This window comes from Rhinoraja longicauda, chromosome 6, assembly GCF_053455715.1.
Source record: "Rhinoraja longicauda isolate Sanriku21f chromosome 6, sRhiLon1.1, whole genome shotgun sequence".
Lineage (NCBI taxonomy): Eukaryota > Metazoa > Chordata > Chondrichthyes > Rajiformes > Arhynchobatidae > Rhinoraja > Rhinoraja longicauda.
The window spans coordinates 50,568,400-50,584,099 of NC_135958.1; the positions used below are offsets into that span (position 1 = coordinate 50,568,400).

The 15,700-nt window shown below is 41.6% G+C and overlaps 1 protein-coding gene across 2 annotated transcripts in view; it reads right to left on the bottom strand.

The window, feature by feature from the left end:
• Positions 1-321: 321 nt before the first annotated feature.
• The window catches only part of wdr45b (WD repeat domain 45B), a 42,888-nt gene continuing 27,509 nt past the window's right edge, over positions 322-15,700 (bottom strand). For both annotated transcript variants that reach the window (XM_078400948.1, XM_078400947.1), the window contains exons 6-10: positions 14,149-14,339; positions 10,201-10,286; positions 3,823-3,924; positions 2,955-3,076; positions 322-2,258 (exon numbers count right to left, since the gene is read on the bottom strand). In XM_078400948.1, the coding sequence (XP_078257074.1) occupies positions 2,152-2,258; positions 2,955-3,076; positions 3,823-3,924; positions 10,201-10,286; positions 14,149-14,339 (608 nt within the window). In that variant the 3' untranslated portion in view covers positions 322-2,151. The remainder of the gene's footprint in view (positions 2,259-2,954; positions 3,077-3,822; positions 3,925-10,200; positions 10,287-14,148; positions 14,340-15,700) is intronic.

Sequence of the window (15,700 nt, forward strand, 5' to 3'; positions counted from 1 at the left end):
AAATTCTCATACCATCAAATGCTGATATTAATAGAACTAAGCCCCACTAGGTGGTTGCAGGCTATCGGAATTAAGACGTATCAATTTAAATGTATTAAAATGAGATGGATGACATGCAGGCAATTGGAAAAACTGCACTTGATATGCCAAATTTTTTCAATGCAACACAGCCTAGCATGTTACTTTGATCACATCTATTCAAATTTAAATGCTACTCGTTAAAATGGATTTTGCTGTCATAACACATTTAATTAGTAACAACTACTGAAGACTACATGACCCTTTATTAAGGCAGTGAAATAGCAAATTATGCACAAATGATCAAACATGAAAAATTTAATAAACATTTTTAGTAAAAAGTGGATGTAACTGAGCTCATTAACAATTTACATGCACACAAACCTATATACATTCACTTGACTTTAATTTATAATTCCAGAATTGAAAGGTGCTTATAAACGCTGGTTAGTATTAAAGAAATGTGCGCTATGAAAGTTATCCTCCAATTTAATAGCTGTACAATTACTGGAGAAAAAAGATGGCCTTATTTAAAAAAAAAAAAAGCTATAGTGAAAGTTGCTAGCCATGAGATAGTTTACTAACTCAATACAGTTTCAAATGTAATTTCTTGTTTACTGGAAGCATTTTCTCAAAAGCTCAAGCTGAATTCTTCAAAATGTCCACATGTAGTTGTCCTATTGCAATTTCAAATCGAGGTATAGTGCTGCACTTCAGACTTTAAAGTACGTGGAAGTCGTGTAACATTGCCATCTAACACTGTCAGTTACATTTGTCTTCTGACCATAAACTCAGATTGCTGGTTCTATTTCCAACTAAATCGTATCACTGCAGGAAATTCTTCATAAATCTACATAGGTCTGGTTAAATACATGAACATTTTAAAGTTTCTCTCAAGTCTATTCTGACACTTTCAGAGGAGTCATTCCAAATACTTCCCCCCTGCATAATCAATCCACCAGAGGTGAGACAACTTCTATTCAAAAATCATTCTGGTTAAACAAGAATATTTGCACAAAATTTAACCTGCTTGGCAAGTTAACTTAGAATATAAATCAGATGTTTAAAAAAAATGGTGCTAGACCTAGTGAATTAAGGTGTGATTATTTCACACGATTAGTAATCAGATCTGAAAGCTGTTCAATTTTATTGAAAATAGCAGAGCATAAATTCTGAAGTCTCAAACAATTTAACATGACCCATGGACCGCCTTAAACAGCTCCATTGTATATAACTGTTTGTCATGGTTTATTCTGCAAAATCTACAATGACCATTCCTTTATTAATTTATACTATATTTTTTAACCTAGATTGCCAGTTTGTTAGATAGAATTGTCTCTCAGTGAAACATTTAAATCTCCTTTAGATCCAGATAAAAGTCACTTCTATTAAAACTCAAACTCAAATTATCAACAGTGTTCAAGATGTTTGTGTGCAGTTTATATTAAGGTTCTTCAATTCTAAATGCTTTGTACTGTATGCACATAAGTGACTCACAAATTGGGCATCCTCTTCAAAGCAAACAGCTTGATCAAACAGCTTGGACCCCAAGTTATGCTTGGACCCCAAATTGCATAAACAATACAATATAGATCTATTCCATTAACTGATCTCAAGTTAATAGTTCAGCTGTTCAATGTAGTGCAATTTCCATTTAACATTTTCACATACACTGACCACACTTACAATGAAAAGATGGCAACTGTCCGTCCTCCCACAAGATATTGCTCGTCATGAGCCCACAACTGTCAGTTGACAAAAAATGATCTTTATTATCAGGTACAGTGTACATTGAGTAACCTGATGCTATCACATCTCATACTGTAAACATCCAGATACAAGTTTAAACAGGCACAGTTTGTTCACTTTGTTTTAATATAAAAGGCTGAAGATTTGGTAATGTCTTTGTGGTCACTAAGTTTGTGTTTCTATTTACTTTAGAGGATTCTTCCCAACTCTGAAAGATTGAAAATAGGAAATAATATGGAAGTATCAGTATGCTGTTCTTTCAGTGGTCCATCCAAAGGTTCGTTATACTCCTTAGTTTAGTCATTTAACATTTCCTTTGAGGAGGCAGGATAAAACACAGCAATACATTTGTTTGAAAATTATTTGTAATCATGTCATTTGTATTCATATCTTATCGTCTGTCATTTCCAGGAATTGAGCATATACATCACGGGTGCATTCACCTTTTGTGTTGAATAAAAATTTGTAATAGCTGCCATCAGCACAAATTGCTGCAATGAAATAAATCCATTATTGCATTAAAACTGGCTTTAACATGACAATTGTTTTACACTTTCATTAAAATAATTTAATGTTTTCATATTTTAAAGAAACTCTCCTCCTGATTTCATTAATAGATGACGTTCATGAACGGTGCAGTAGACAACTACTTGGGCCCTTGTATCTCCCCCACCTTTAATGTTACGGCTGATCTGACAGTAACATGAACTCCATATTCCCATCTATCCACAGCAAACTTTAACTAGCTTGTTACGAGGCTGCTGACCTCAACCTTAAAACTTGTTCAAAGGGTAAGCTCTGCCATTCTTTGAGGAATTCTATCTTACATGGTTGACTCATTTTTAAACCATTACACTAACTTTGAGATTTTACCGCAAGCAGAAATAACCTCTCCACACATGTTGTGATCTATATGGATAATTAAATCAAATGTCTTCCCTCTCTTTTAAATTCCAGAGGATACAAGTCTCACCTGTCGAACTTTTCCAAACTCAATTTAGCCATATGATATTACTTTTACAAAATGTCTCTGAACTGTTTCCAATACATTAACATTCCTTCTTAAATAAGACAAATGCCGTACATAATACTTTAGATGCATTCTTAACAGAAGCATGATCTCTACATATACAGAATCAGCACATTTGCATTTCAATATCTACATTACAGGCCGGAATGACACTTACCCACAACAGCGTTCGTCTCAGCACCGAAGGCACAGATACAAGGTGACCCAGAAGGAACCTGAAACTTGGAAAAGCTCCACTTCGAGCTGAAGTATTTTGGAAGGAAGCTTGCAGATGCCAAACTGCAATCAGAGAGTTGGGAGTCAGGAAGGGAAAGGAAGAAAGAAATGAGTTACTGATAAATCAAACTACCATCATAATACCTAGCAGCATTTCAAGGTATTCAGATCCAGCATTTGCAAAATACATTATAACTGCAAGCACCTTGCAATATGAATTTTGACCCATTCACGTTGGCTTCTGAAGATACAATGCTGTGGGATTAAAGGTTAAATTATGAGAGTACTTTATCGTACACCTTCAAATTCAGATGCTTCGGTGGATCAAATCAAATAATTGGAAGAGATTAAGGAATTCATTAAAATAAGAATTTGAAATCAGTATAAACTCACTGCATGACATGGTGAACATCTGTAATTTACCTCCAAGAGATCCTGGATACTGAATTAATTCAAATTTTTGAAAAATCTTTTTTAAGGGAATATATGGTTAAGGAAGTAAAAATGGGCAAGTCAAGTTGACATAAAAATCAAACATTACCTAATTGAACAAAATAAGCTTAAAGGCTGCCTCCATTCTAATGTAACTGGTTGAAATATTTTAAGCAAATTCCAAGTTCTAAATCAGATACAAGGTCATTCAAATACTACTTTAACATTTCTAAAATCATTATTCATGACTTTCAGCAGAACCAGAATAGAAGATTATGCAATGTTAATTGGTATGGAAGGCATTTTGTTAACAATTTGTATTATAAATTTAGCTGTTTAAAGAGGAGTCAATGTACACGTTTGTAAATCTCATTTACCTGGACTGTTTGTTCCTTTTGGGATCCTCAGCTGCAAAAATATGAACAGTCCCATGATCACTTGACACACAGATTAAAGAAGCATCTTGATTAAAATTAATGCTGCAAGACAAAATGTTCATTATTGTCACAGGGAAAAAAAAGCAAAAACAATTTCAACTGTACAATCCCCCCACCCTCAAAGTCTCTATATAGTTTTGTAAGCAGCAAAATGTGTGATTTTTCCTCAGTTATTGAACAGTAATCAAATGAACGGGGAGGCATTGTTTGGAGACCGCTGAGTTAGACAAATGTTAGCCTACTTTCACAAACAGACACTGGTAAGAAAAAGGCACAGTAGACAATGCTAATCTACCCCATTGATGGGTATATGATGGGCCACAGTTTAAGAATAAGGGGTAGGCCATTTAGAACTGAGATGAGGAAAAACTTTTTCAGTCAGAGAGTTGTGAATCTGTGGAATTCTCTGCCTCAGAAGGCAGTGGAGGCCAATTCTCTGAATGCATTCAAGAGAGAGCTGGATAGAGCTCTTAAGGATAGCGGAGTCAGGGGGTATGGGGAGAAGGCAGGAACGGGGTACTGATTGAGAATGATCAGCCATGATCACATTGAATGGCGGTGCTGGCTCAAAGGGCCGAATGGCCTCCTCCTGCACCTATTGTCTATTGTATAGACGCAGAAAAGTATGAGCCCAATCACCTGCTCCACCATTTAAAAAGATCATAGCTGACCTGTTGTAACCTCAACTCCACTTTATGTCTCCACGCAGTAACCTTTCTTCACAGTACTCAAGTCTTTATCCATGCCTTAAAATATTCACCCTGCTTCCACCAACCTTGAGGGAGAGAACTCCCAGGACTCCCAACCAAAGAAATTTCACCTCCCATTTTAAATGGGCACTATTCACCATCATCCTTTTCACTTGAGTCGCAATCCAAACAAATACACTCCAGAATTGTTTAATTGCCAAAACGTAAATCATAATATTGAGATTTTAGAAATTGAAGCAACTTGTTCAGATTATGCAGGGTTACATGACAATGTAGGACCAGGAAACCTCTAAAAATGCTAATGTTGAGGGCACTACAACTAAAGTAACAATTGGAAAAAAGACAATGCTGAAGTATCTGGACAGATGGTTGGACAAAGGCCAGAGATGAAAAAGACGAAAGGATAGAAGAGGTGAACAATGAAGACAGAGAAGGAATGAGTGCACATCCGGATGATGCAGTGCGGGGGGGGGGGGGGGGGGGGGGGTGGGAGAGAGGGGTAGGGAAAGGAAAAAAGGGTTGTTTGTAGAATAGTTATCCAAAATTGGAGATTTCAGTGTTATCATTAGGCTGCAAGCTACCCAAGTGCAGTTCCTCCAGTTTGCATTTGGTGTCACAGAAAGGTCAATCGAACGGTCTGAAGGAGGATCCCAATCCGAAATGTTACTTATTACAGAGATGCTGTCCGACCCAGAGTTACTCCAGCACTTAATATTTTTTTGTAAACCAGGCATCTGCAGTTCCTTGCTTCTAGGTGTAGCAATTGTAGTTGGTTTCATGTTGCCACTGCAGGTTCTGCCCATCATTTGAAACTAATAATGTAACTAAATGCAGCAAAACTCTGTAATCTGACATATTCAGGACTTTGGTGGCACTGGACCATTAGATTGTCCAGCCTATTGGATTTTATTCCCTTTATACCATGTTTTAATTCACTTTTATTTTTTCCCCAAATGGTAGGAAGAAATGTTCCAGGTGTCACAGAATATTTCCATAAGACAGAGTAACAGAATCAGTCTCCTCCACCATTCGATCATGGCTAATCTATTTTACCATCTCAACCCCATTCTCTTGCCTTCTCCCCATAGCTTTTGACGCCCTTACTAATTAAGAATCTATTCATCTCCACTTTAAAAATACCCAATGTCTTAGCCCCCCCCCCCACGGCCATTCGTGGCAACGACTTGTACAGATTCACCACCGTCTGGCTCGAGATATTCCCCTTTAACTCCATTCTAAAGGTGCATCCTTTTATTCAGAGACTGTGCGTTCTGGTTCTAGACTCTTCCATTACTGAAAACACTCCACGTCCACTCTAGGCTCCAAGGGAGTGTAGGAAATGGGGGTCACTGCCATCAGATGCCACATCATCAGAATTTCTGAATCAGAAGATAGCAGATCAGAGTTTTATTCTGTTACTGATTCAATATTGCAGTTCCCCTATCATTCAGTTAGACCAGGGGCCTACAAACTTTTCAGCATGAGGGCCACATTACATATTTGGCACATTTTTGCGGGGCATAGGAAAAAATAAAGTGCAAGTTTTATTAATTTAATGAACTCAAAAAAGGTTAGACTAGGTTACGTTCGATTAGACTAGGTTAGGTTACATTAGATTAGTTTACATTAGGGTTATATGGCAACAAATAAATAATATTCCATTTTTAAAAAGAGCTTGAAATATTGGAATATATATATACACCGTAGGTATATAATTATTTATAAAACAGAAATAATACAGTGATCACCACTGGGGGGGAGAGAGAGAGAGGGGGGTGGGGAAAGAGTCGGGGTAGAGGGAGCAGCGGGTGAGAGCGGGAGCGCGGGCAGGGGTGTCAGAGGGTCCGGTGAAGGAGCGCCGCCACTTGCGGGGGCTGCTCTCTCCCTCTCTCGCTCTCTCTCTCTTTCCTCTCTCCCTCTCTCCCAGAGCCAGTGAGATCTGCGCCGCTGCTCCACTCTCTTCCCCGGCCCCGTCTCCCTCTAACGCAGCAAAATAAGAACAAACACAAGTGTAGTTGTTGTTCAGAAGCCCCGCATCCCCAGGGTGAGCGGCAGCAGCGAGGAGGGAAGTCTCACTTGTGTTTGTTCGTATTTCACTGCGTTCGAGGGAGACGGGACCGGAGAGTGGTCTCGCTGGCTCTGGGAGGGAGAGAGAGGGAGGGAGCAGCCCCCGCTGACACCCTCCCCCTCCCTGCGCTCCCGCTCTCACCCGCTGCTCCCTCTACCCCGACTCTCACACCCCGCTCTCTCCCCAGGTTGAGCGGTGACGAGGAGAGAAGTTTCGAGGGGGCACTGCGATCTCTCGCCTTGTCCCGGCTCTGGGTCGGTGGCGATCTGTTCTCTGGTGAACTTTCGCCGACAGCTGCTGCCTCCAGTCCCCACTGTCTAAGAGCTTGCCGCGGGCCGGATAAAATCTCGTGGCGGGCAAGATGTGGCCCGCGGGCCATTGTTTGGAGTTAGACAAATGTTAGCCTACTTTCACAAACAGACACTGGTAAGAAAATTAAAAGTCAAAATTAAATCCAATTAATTTTTGTTTTAAATAGTCCCCGCTTGCTAATTCATGGCAAGTTTGATCAAATGCAACGAGAAACAACTTTCCTGAACATGACAGTATCCATGTCCACCTCACTAAGGTATAATTAATAAAATCTCAACTATATATTTGGAGCAAACTCGCATTTCTCAAGGAATAATTAAGAACATGTAAAGAATTTCAGATGTGACCTTTGGTGGAGCATAGTTTTGGACTGTTGCAAGAACTATGGTCAGATCAACTCTACATTTGCTTGAAATTCACTTTTGAAAAGTTAAGGAAATCTTTGAAGGAAATTATGTTATCAACATTTTAAAATTGGTTACACATGACCATTTCCCCACTGGGTAGTGGCATTATAATGTACTGCACAGATCACATAATCAAGTTGCAGGATAAAACAGATCGGAAAATCTCAATGGCTGGATAGTTCTATATTGCCATCCATTAACAGCAGCAAATGTGTAGGTAACATATGCTTGCATAAAGTTACAAACATGCTTAGTGGCAGGTTTGGTCATTTTTACTTGAATCAGAAGATTATAGATTCCAAACTTTCAAGACTTTCAAACTTTAGCTCTTAGAGCCAAAGGAATCAAGGGATATGGGAGAAAAAGCAGGAACGGGGTACTGATTTTAGATGATCAGCCATGATCATATTGAATGGCAGTGTTGGCTCGAAGGGCCGAATGGCCTATTCCTGCACCTATTTTTCTATGTTCTATAATACCTCAAACAATGTAGGAAGGAACTGCAGATGCTGGTTTAAACTGAAGAGCCACACAAAAAGCTGAAGTAACTCAGCGGGTCAGACACCATCTCTGGAGAAAAGGAATAGGTGACGTTTCTGGTTGAGACCCTTCTTCAGATCTTCGATAGAACCGATAATTAGTCCGTTTCATTGGTTAAAGTAGCAGCTATGTTCGAGAGATAATTGTATCTGTTCCCATGAAGCAGCATATTGTGCTCAGACGGAAATCAAAAGAACGTATTTTCCACCATCTCTTGCCGTGAACAATACCCCATTTGCTTTTTTGGGAATACAAAAATGTGTTTTACTTTAACATGGACTTTCAAAAAAATAGATAGTTCTGCTATAACGTGCGTTTCCATAGATGAATTGGATATAATGCGAGTGATGAATTAGGAAACTCTATTTGAATTACATGGATCAAATTGATTGCAATGCGAATTTGATTAGAAACTAAAGAACCACTTAAGTTACTTTGGAAATTGACAAACAGAAAAAATGCAATCTTAGATTTGAACAGAATAAGTGAAAAAACTGTTTCCATCTAACCTCCCGCAGTAAACAAGCACTATTGTTTCCAAAGAACACAACTGTTACTTTAACCGCAGCTGAACATTGAATTTGCTTCTATTCACACTTGTGCAATAATGCTCTATTAAAATTAAAAATTAAACCCAATTGATTTTTGTTTTAAAAAAAGTTCCCGCTCGCTAATTCATGGCAAGTTTGATTAAATGCAGCATGAAACAACTTCTCTGAACATGATGACAGTTTCCATGTCCACTTCACTAAGCTATAATTAATAAAATCTCAGTAACAGTAACAAAAATAAATGTATTGCTATTGAAAAGACCTTTATTTTTGTACATCCTATGGGAAAGTCACTTTGTCACTGCAAATCTGAAACTCTCATCTCTAAGTATCTTTTCCCCATTGACACAACTGTATTTATAGCATGATTTTCTAACTCGTAAGGGGGGGCGTGGCTGTGTTCTGCAGCTGCGGCTCACCGGCAGTCTCTCCGGTTTTTTTTTTGGTGTTTTTTTGTCATTGTCGTTGTTAAATGTACGTTTTGTTTTATTTTTAATTCTGTGTATGTAGGGGGGTGGTGGGGGGGTTGGGGGAAACCTTTTTTTCAATCTCCTCCTCAACGGAGATGCGACCTTTACCGTGTCGTATCTCCGTTCGCGCTACGGCCTAGCATCGTGGAGTCGGCGGCCTCCAGCTGGGATCGACCTCGAAGACTCCGGTCGCAGGGCCTGGACTTACCATCTCGGAGGCTTCGGCCGTTGGGCCCTGCAGACCGCAACATCGGGAGTTCGCGGGTCCCTGGCTGGCGACCGGCTTTTGGGAGCTCCAGCCGTAGCAGCTTCGACCGCCCCGAAGCGCAAGGTACGATCAACCCGCCCGCAGGCCCTTCATCGCCCTGCATGGCCCGGCCGCAGCACTTTACATCGCCCGGTGGGGGCTCAGGACCTTCATCGGCCTGCTCGGCTCGGCTGCGGCATTTTCCATCGCCCGGTGGGGGCTCAGGACTTTCATCGGCCTGCTCGGCTCGGCCCTGGGACTTTCCATCGCCCGGTGGGGGCTTCAAGGGGTTGGGAGCCTCGATCGCCTCGTGGCGCCACGGGAGAAGAATGAGGAGGAGATAAGACTTTGCCTTCCATCACAGTGAGGGTATGCCTGGAGCAATCACTGTGATGGCTGTTTTGTGTAAAAAATTGTATCTGTGTGTCTTGTGCTTTTTGATGTCTGCTGCCGGACCCTGACGTGAGAGGACGCTGGCGTTGAGTATTCGCCGCTTTTCCGTCAGGATAGTTTGTCTGTTTGTTTCTATGTTAATTGTATTTGTAAAGCGCTTTGAGCATGTGATAAGGCGCTATATAAAATAAATATATTATTATTATTATTATTATAAGGTTTCTTAGGAACACAATGTGGCATTATACAGAATTACCCGCATTATGTTGATTTTCACCCAGGAAGAAAAATAGCAGGCTCCAGGTCAAGAGGACGTATTTGACAGAATGGATCTTTGGGATTATGATTACATTGCTTGAGTTCAAAATGTGATCCACGAATAACAATTCCAAAATGCTTCTGGTCTGATTCGTATATTTCTATCAACAAATTCTCTCATTCTAAAGCACTTTGAGCAATAGCATTGGAAAAGAATGTCACTAAAATAAATTGTTTAGTCAGAGATAAAAGCATAAACCGTATTTGCGAATCTCAGAAATATACCATATTCTTAACACAAAATTAGTTAACCGATGTTGAAAGGTGTTAATGCAGGCAGCAGTGTTTTGAACATAACATACCAATAGATGTTTGCTGCTTGTGATCCCCTTCTCAACTCTTGAATGAGTTGCCCTGTAGTAGTGTCAAAAACTCGGACCAAGGTTCCCTGTGACAACAGTATAAAGCACTTTTTAAAATATATATTCAATGTTATACTTTAAAATACATATCATTGATTTAGAATCAATTTTATAAAGTTCGCTTTTAGCTTGCATCCAAAAATTCGTTACTTTTACCAATTTATTGCCGCTTAATGGTAAATATTTGGATATTGGATAGGAGTAATATATTACAATTATTTTCACGTTACTCGAGTTCACAAAGTTTGAATTATTGTTACAACATTTATTAATATTCTAGAATTCTGCATTTTATCAAATACCCTACAGTTGGTGAAATTATCAAAAGCTTTCATAGAGTCAGAGTGATAGAGTGTGGAAACAGGTCCTTCAGCCCAACTTGCCCCAGCTACCAACTTGCCTGCGCTTGGTCTGGTCCATATCCCTCCAAACCTGTCCTATCCATGTACCTGTCTCTTGTTTCTTAAACGACGGGATAGTCCAAGCCTCAACTACCTCCTCTGGCAGCTTATTCCATACACCCACCACCCTTTGTGTGAAAACGTTACCCCTCAGATTCCTATTATATCTTTTTCCCTTCACCTTGAACCCATGTCCTCTGGCCCTCGATTCCCCTATGCTGGGCAAGAGACTGTGCATCTATCCAATCTATTCCTCTCATGATTTTGTACACCTCTATAAGATCATCCCTCATGCTCCTGCGCTCCATGGAATAGAGACCCAGCCTACTCAACATCTCCCTATAGCTCACATCCTCGAGTCCTGGCAACATCCTTGTAAATCTTTTCTGAACCCTTTCAAGCTCGACAATATCTTTCCTATAACATGGTGCCCAGAACTGAGCACAATATTCTATATGCAGTCTCACCAACGTCTTATGCAACTGGCACTCATTAGTCACAGTATTGAGTATAGACGTTGGGAGGTCATGTTGCAGTTGCATAAAACGTTGGTCTTTTTGACCACCTTATCCACCTGCAACTCGATCTTCAAAGAACCATGCACCTGTACTCCTCGATCCCTCTGCTCTACAACACTACCCAGAGGCCTACCCTTTACTGTGTAGGTCCTGCCCTTGTTCGATGTCCCAAAATGCACACCTCACACTTCTCGGTATTAAATTCCATCAACCATTCCTCCGCCCACCTGGCCAATCGATCCAGATCCTGCTGCAATGGTTCACAACCATCTTCACTATCTGCAAAACCACTCACTTTTGTCTCATCAGCAAACTTGCTCATCTTGCCCTGTATGTTCTCATCCAAATCATTGAAGTAGATGACAAACAGTAACGGGCCCAGCACTGAACCCTGAGGCACATCACAAGTCACAGGCCTCCAGTCTGAGAAGCAACCTTCCACCATCACCCTCGGCTTCCTTCCATGGAGCCAATTTGCTTGCCATTCAGCTATCTCTCCTTGGATCCCATGCAATCTAACCTTCCAGAGCAGCCTACCATGTGGAACCTTGCTGAATGCCTTACTGAAATCCATGTACACAACATCTACAGCGCTGCCCTCATCAACCTTTTTGGTCACATCTTCAAAAAAAATCAGATTTGTGAGACACAACCTCCCACGTACAAAACCATGCTGACTATCCCTAATCAGCCCTTGCCCATCCAAATGCCTGTATATCCTAGCCCTCAGAATACTCTCTAGTAACTTTCAAACTACAGATGTTAAGCTCACTGGACTATAGTTCCCATCATTTTCCGTGATGTCCTTCTTGAAAAGAGGAACAACATTTGCTACCCTCCAGTCTTCCGGCACCTCTCCTGTATTTAAGGACGACTCGTAAATTTCAACCAGGGTTCCAGTAATTTCCTCTCTAGTTTCCTGCAATGTCCTCGGATACATCTGATCAGGCCCTGGAGGTTTGTCCACCTTCATACACGACAGTACCTTCAGTACTTCTTAGATGGTAAAACTGACTGCTCTCAAGGCACTTCCATTGACTGCCCCAAGTTCCTCCGTCCTACTTTCTCCTCGGTAAATACAGAGGAGAAATACTCATTGAGGACCTTGCTCATCTCCTGTAGCTCCACAAAGAGGTGGCCGCTTTGATTCCTGAGAGGTCCCACACTCTCTCTAGTTACCTTTTTTCCCCCTTGTGTATTTATGAAATATTTTGGGATTGTCCTTCATGCTACCCACCAGAGCTATCTCCTGGCCCCTTTTTGCCCTTCTGATCTCCTTTTTCAGTTTGCTCCATAGTTCCCGAAACTCCTCCAGGGATGCACGATCCCAGTTGCCAATACCTGTCTAATGTATCCTTCTTGTTTTTGATCAACGCCTCAATTTCCTTCTTCATCCAAGCTTCCTTACGTTTGCCTGCTTTGCCCTTAACTTTAACAGGGACGTACATATCCGTCCGCTTTCGTCAGCACACTTTTAAAACATCCCGTTTGGCCAATGTGCCTCAAATAACCTGCTCCAGTCAACTTGAGCGAGACCTTCTCTCATCCCTCAAAGTTGGCCTTACCCCACTTGAGCATTTTAACACATGGACCCTCTCCATCTCTATCCATAACTATGTTAAACCTAATCAAACTGTGGTCACTGGTCCCAAAATGCTCCTCCACAAACACTCCATTAACTTGCCCTTCCCAATTTCCCAATACCAGATCCACACATGTTGGGGCCTCTGCATACTGTTTAAGAAAACTCCCCTGAACACTTTTGAGGAATCACACCCCATTAAACCCAGTCTACATTGGGAAAGTTAAAATCCCCAACTACAACAACCTTATTTGACCTGCAGCTGTCTGTAATCTCCCGGCACATTTGTTCTTCTAATTCCCTTTGACTATTCGGGGGTCTGTAGTACACCCCCAACAAGGTGACCATCCCTTTTTTGTTCCTCAGCTCCACCCTATGTAGCCTCACTGGACAAACCTATGATCACTGCCGTGACATCCTCCTTAACCAACAATGCAACCCCCTCCTCTTTTTCCCTCACCCCTGTCTCTCCTAAAGCTCCTGTACCCCGGAACATTGAGCTGCCAGTCCTGCCCCTCCCTTAACCAGGTTTCAGTCATGGCTACAACGTCCCAGTCACTCGTACCTATCCATGCCCTAAGCTCTTCTGCCTTACCTGTCAGGCCCCTTGTATTAAAATACGTGCAGTTTAACCCTCACTCTCCGCCTTTCACCTGCCTATTCTGTCCACTAACCTTTCCCACACCACCGTCCATACCACTTCTAGCCTCTCATGTGCTTCAGTCCTGTATGAGATCCCACTCCCTGCCAATCTAGTTTAAACCCTCCCGTGTAGCATTAGCAAACTTGCCCGTTAGGACTATCAAGTCCCCCACCACTACGCCTCGGCCAGAACTCACTCTCCCTGTTGACCCTCAGCACCAGGGTTTAAGCACCTTTATTAAATATCTTTAAACTTTAGTTATTTGATAAGAGAATTTTACTAAATAGACAATAATAAACGCACAAGCTGTTAAATTATCCCCACCATCTAGGAAATAATTGTAAAATCAAGCTCAATTAATAAAGGTGCTTATTCGACTGGAGAAGCAAAACAATATTCATAGAAACATAGAAAATAGGTGTAGGAGGAGGCCATTCGGCCCTTCGAGCCAGCACCGCCATTCATTGTGATCATGGCTGATCATCCCCAATCAATAACCCGTGCCTGCCTTCTCCCCATATCCCTTGATTTCACTAGCCCCCAAAGCTCTAACACTCTCTTAAATCCATCCAGTGATTTGGCCTCCACTGCCCTCTGTGGCAGAGAATTCCACAAATTCACAACTCTCTGGGTGAAAAAGTTTTTTCTCACCTCAGTTTTAAATGGCCTCTCCTTTATTCAAAGACTGTGGCCCCATCAACAAGCTAAAAAAACTAAATATCTTCCCTCAATGTCCACACTAACCTTTTCTGAAGCTGTGGCAATGCGAGTTCCCTGAAGGTTTAAAGCAATGCAGCACAAAGCTCCTTCATGTGCAGGTATGTCAACTGGCGGCTTTTCAGTGCTGGCCAAGTCTACGATTTGCACATGCCCAGTATGGGTTCCTGGAAATGCGAGAAGTGAATTGTTGCTGTTTGGACAAAGGACACACAATCCTGAAAAAAGGAGACAAAAGAACAAGATTGCAGTTAATCAGTCCTCGAGACTCAAACATTCAAGGTTTTTAATGCGTGTTACACTCAAGCCGTAGAGGTTTAGCCTGAATTCAAAACTTTTTTTTTCTCATTGTTTGACCATGGAATAACTTATTTATAAAGGTCCAGGTCCTGGAGGAAGGTGAGGGCATCTTGCGCAGCTACAAATGTTCACCAATTTTCAAGTTTGACTGCTTGTAACAAATGGCAGGCAGCTCAGGAGAGTGTCAAAACAGACCCCCCCCCCCAGCAGACACCTAGTATCTGCAGAAAGAAAAAGAGTTTGTTTCAGGTTAAAGACTTCATCAAAACTGGGAAAACATGAACCAAGAATCTTGAAGAGTCTACAACTCTTTCTTTTTCCATATAGAATTACACCGATCAGCCAAAACATTATGACCACCTGCCTAATATGCTGTTGGTCCTCCGTGTGCTGCCAAAACCCCTGAAGGTGTCCTGTGGTTTCTGGCACCAAAACATTAGCAGCAAATCCTTCAACTCCTGTAAGTTGCGAGGGGGAGCCGCCATGGATCGGACTTGTCGATCCAGCACATCCCACAGATGCTCAATCGGACTGGAGGCCTGGGCAACACCGTGAACACTTCATCATGTTCCTCAAACCATTCCCGAACAATGTATGCAGTGTGGCAGGGCGCATTATCCTGCTGAAAGAGTCCACTGCCATCAGGGAATACCATTGCCATGAAGGGGTGTACCTAGTCTGCAACGATGTTTAGGTAGGTGACACGTGTCAAATTTGGCCCTTGTCAAAGTCGCTCAGGTCTTTATTCCTGCCCATTTCTCCTGCATCCAACACATCAACTTGAAGAACTGACTGTTCACTTGCTACTTAATATATCCGACCCCTTGAGAGGTGCCATTGTAACAAGATAACCAATGTTATTCACTTCACCTGTCAATGGTCATAATGTTTTGGCTGATCGGTGGTGTACATGCTGGTTTAAACCGAAGATAGACACAAAAAGCTGGAGTAACTCAGCGTGTCGGGCCAAATGTGTAGGAAAGAACTGCGGACACTAGTTTAAATCGAAGGTAGACACAAAATGCTGGACTAACTCAGTGGGACATGCAGCATCTCTGGAGAGAAGGAATGTGTGACGTTTCGGGTTGAGACCCTTCTTCAGAAGGGTCTCGACCCGAAACGTTACCCACTCCTCTCTGGAGATGCTGCCTGTTACTCCAGCACTTTGGGTCGGACCAAACGTTAGATTAAAAAAAGTAGTTTAGTTAGGCACCAGCCATACACATGGTGGGCCAAAGAGCTTGATTCTGTGCCGTATAACTATGGCAGTGTCTCAGAC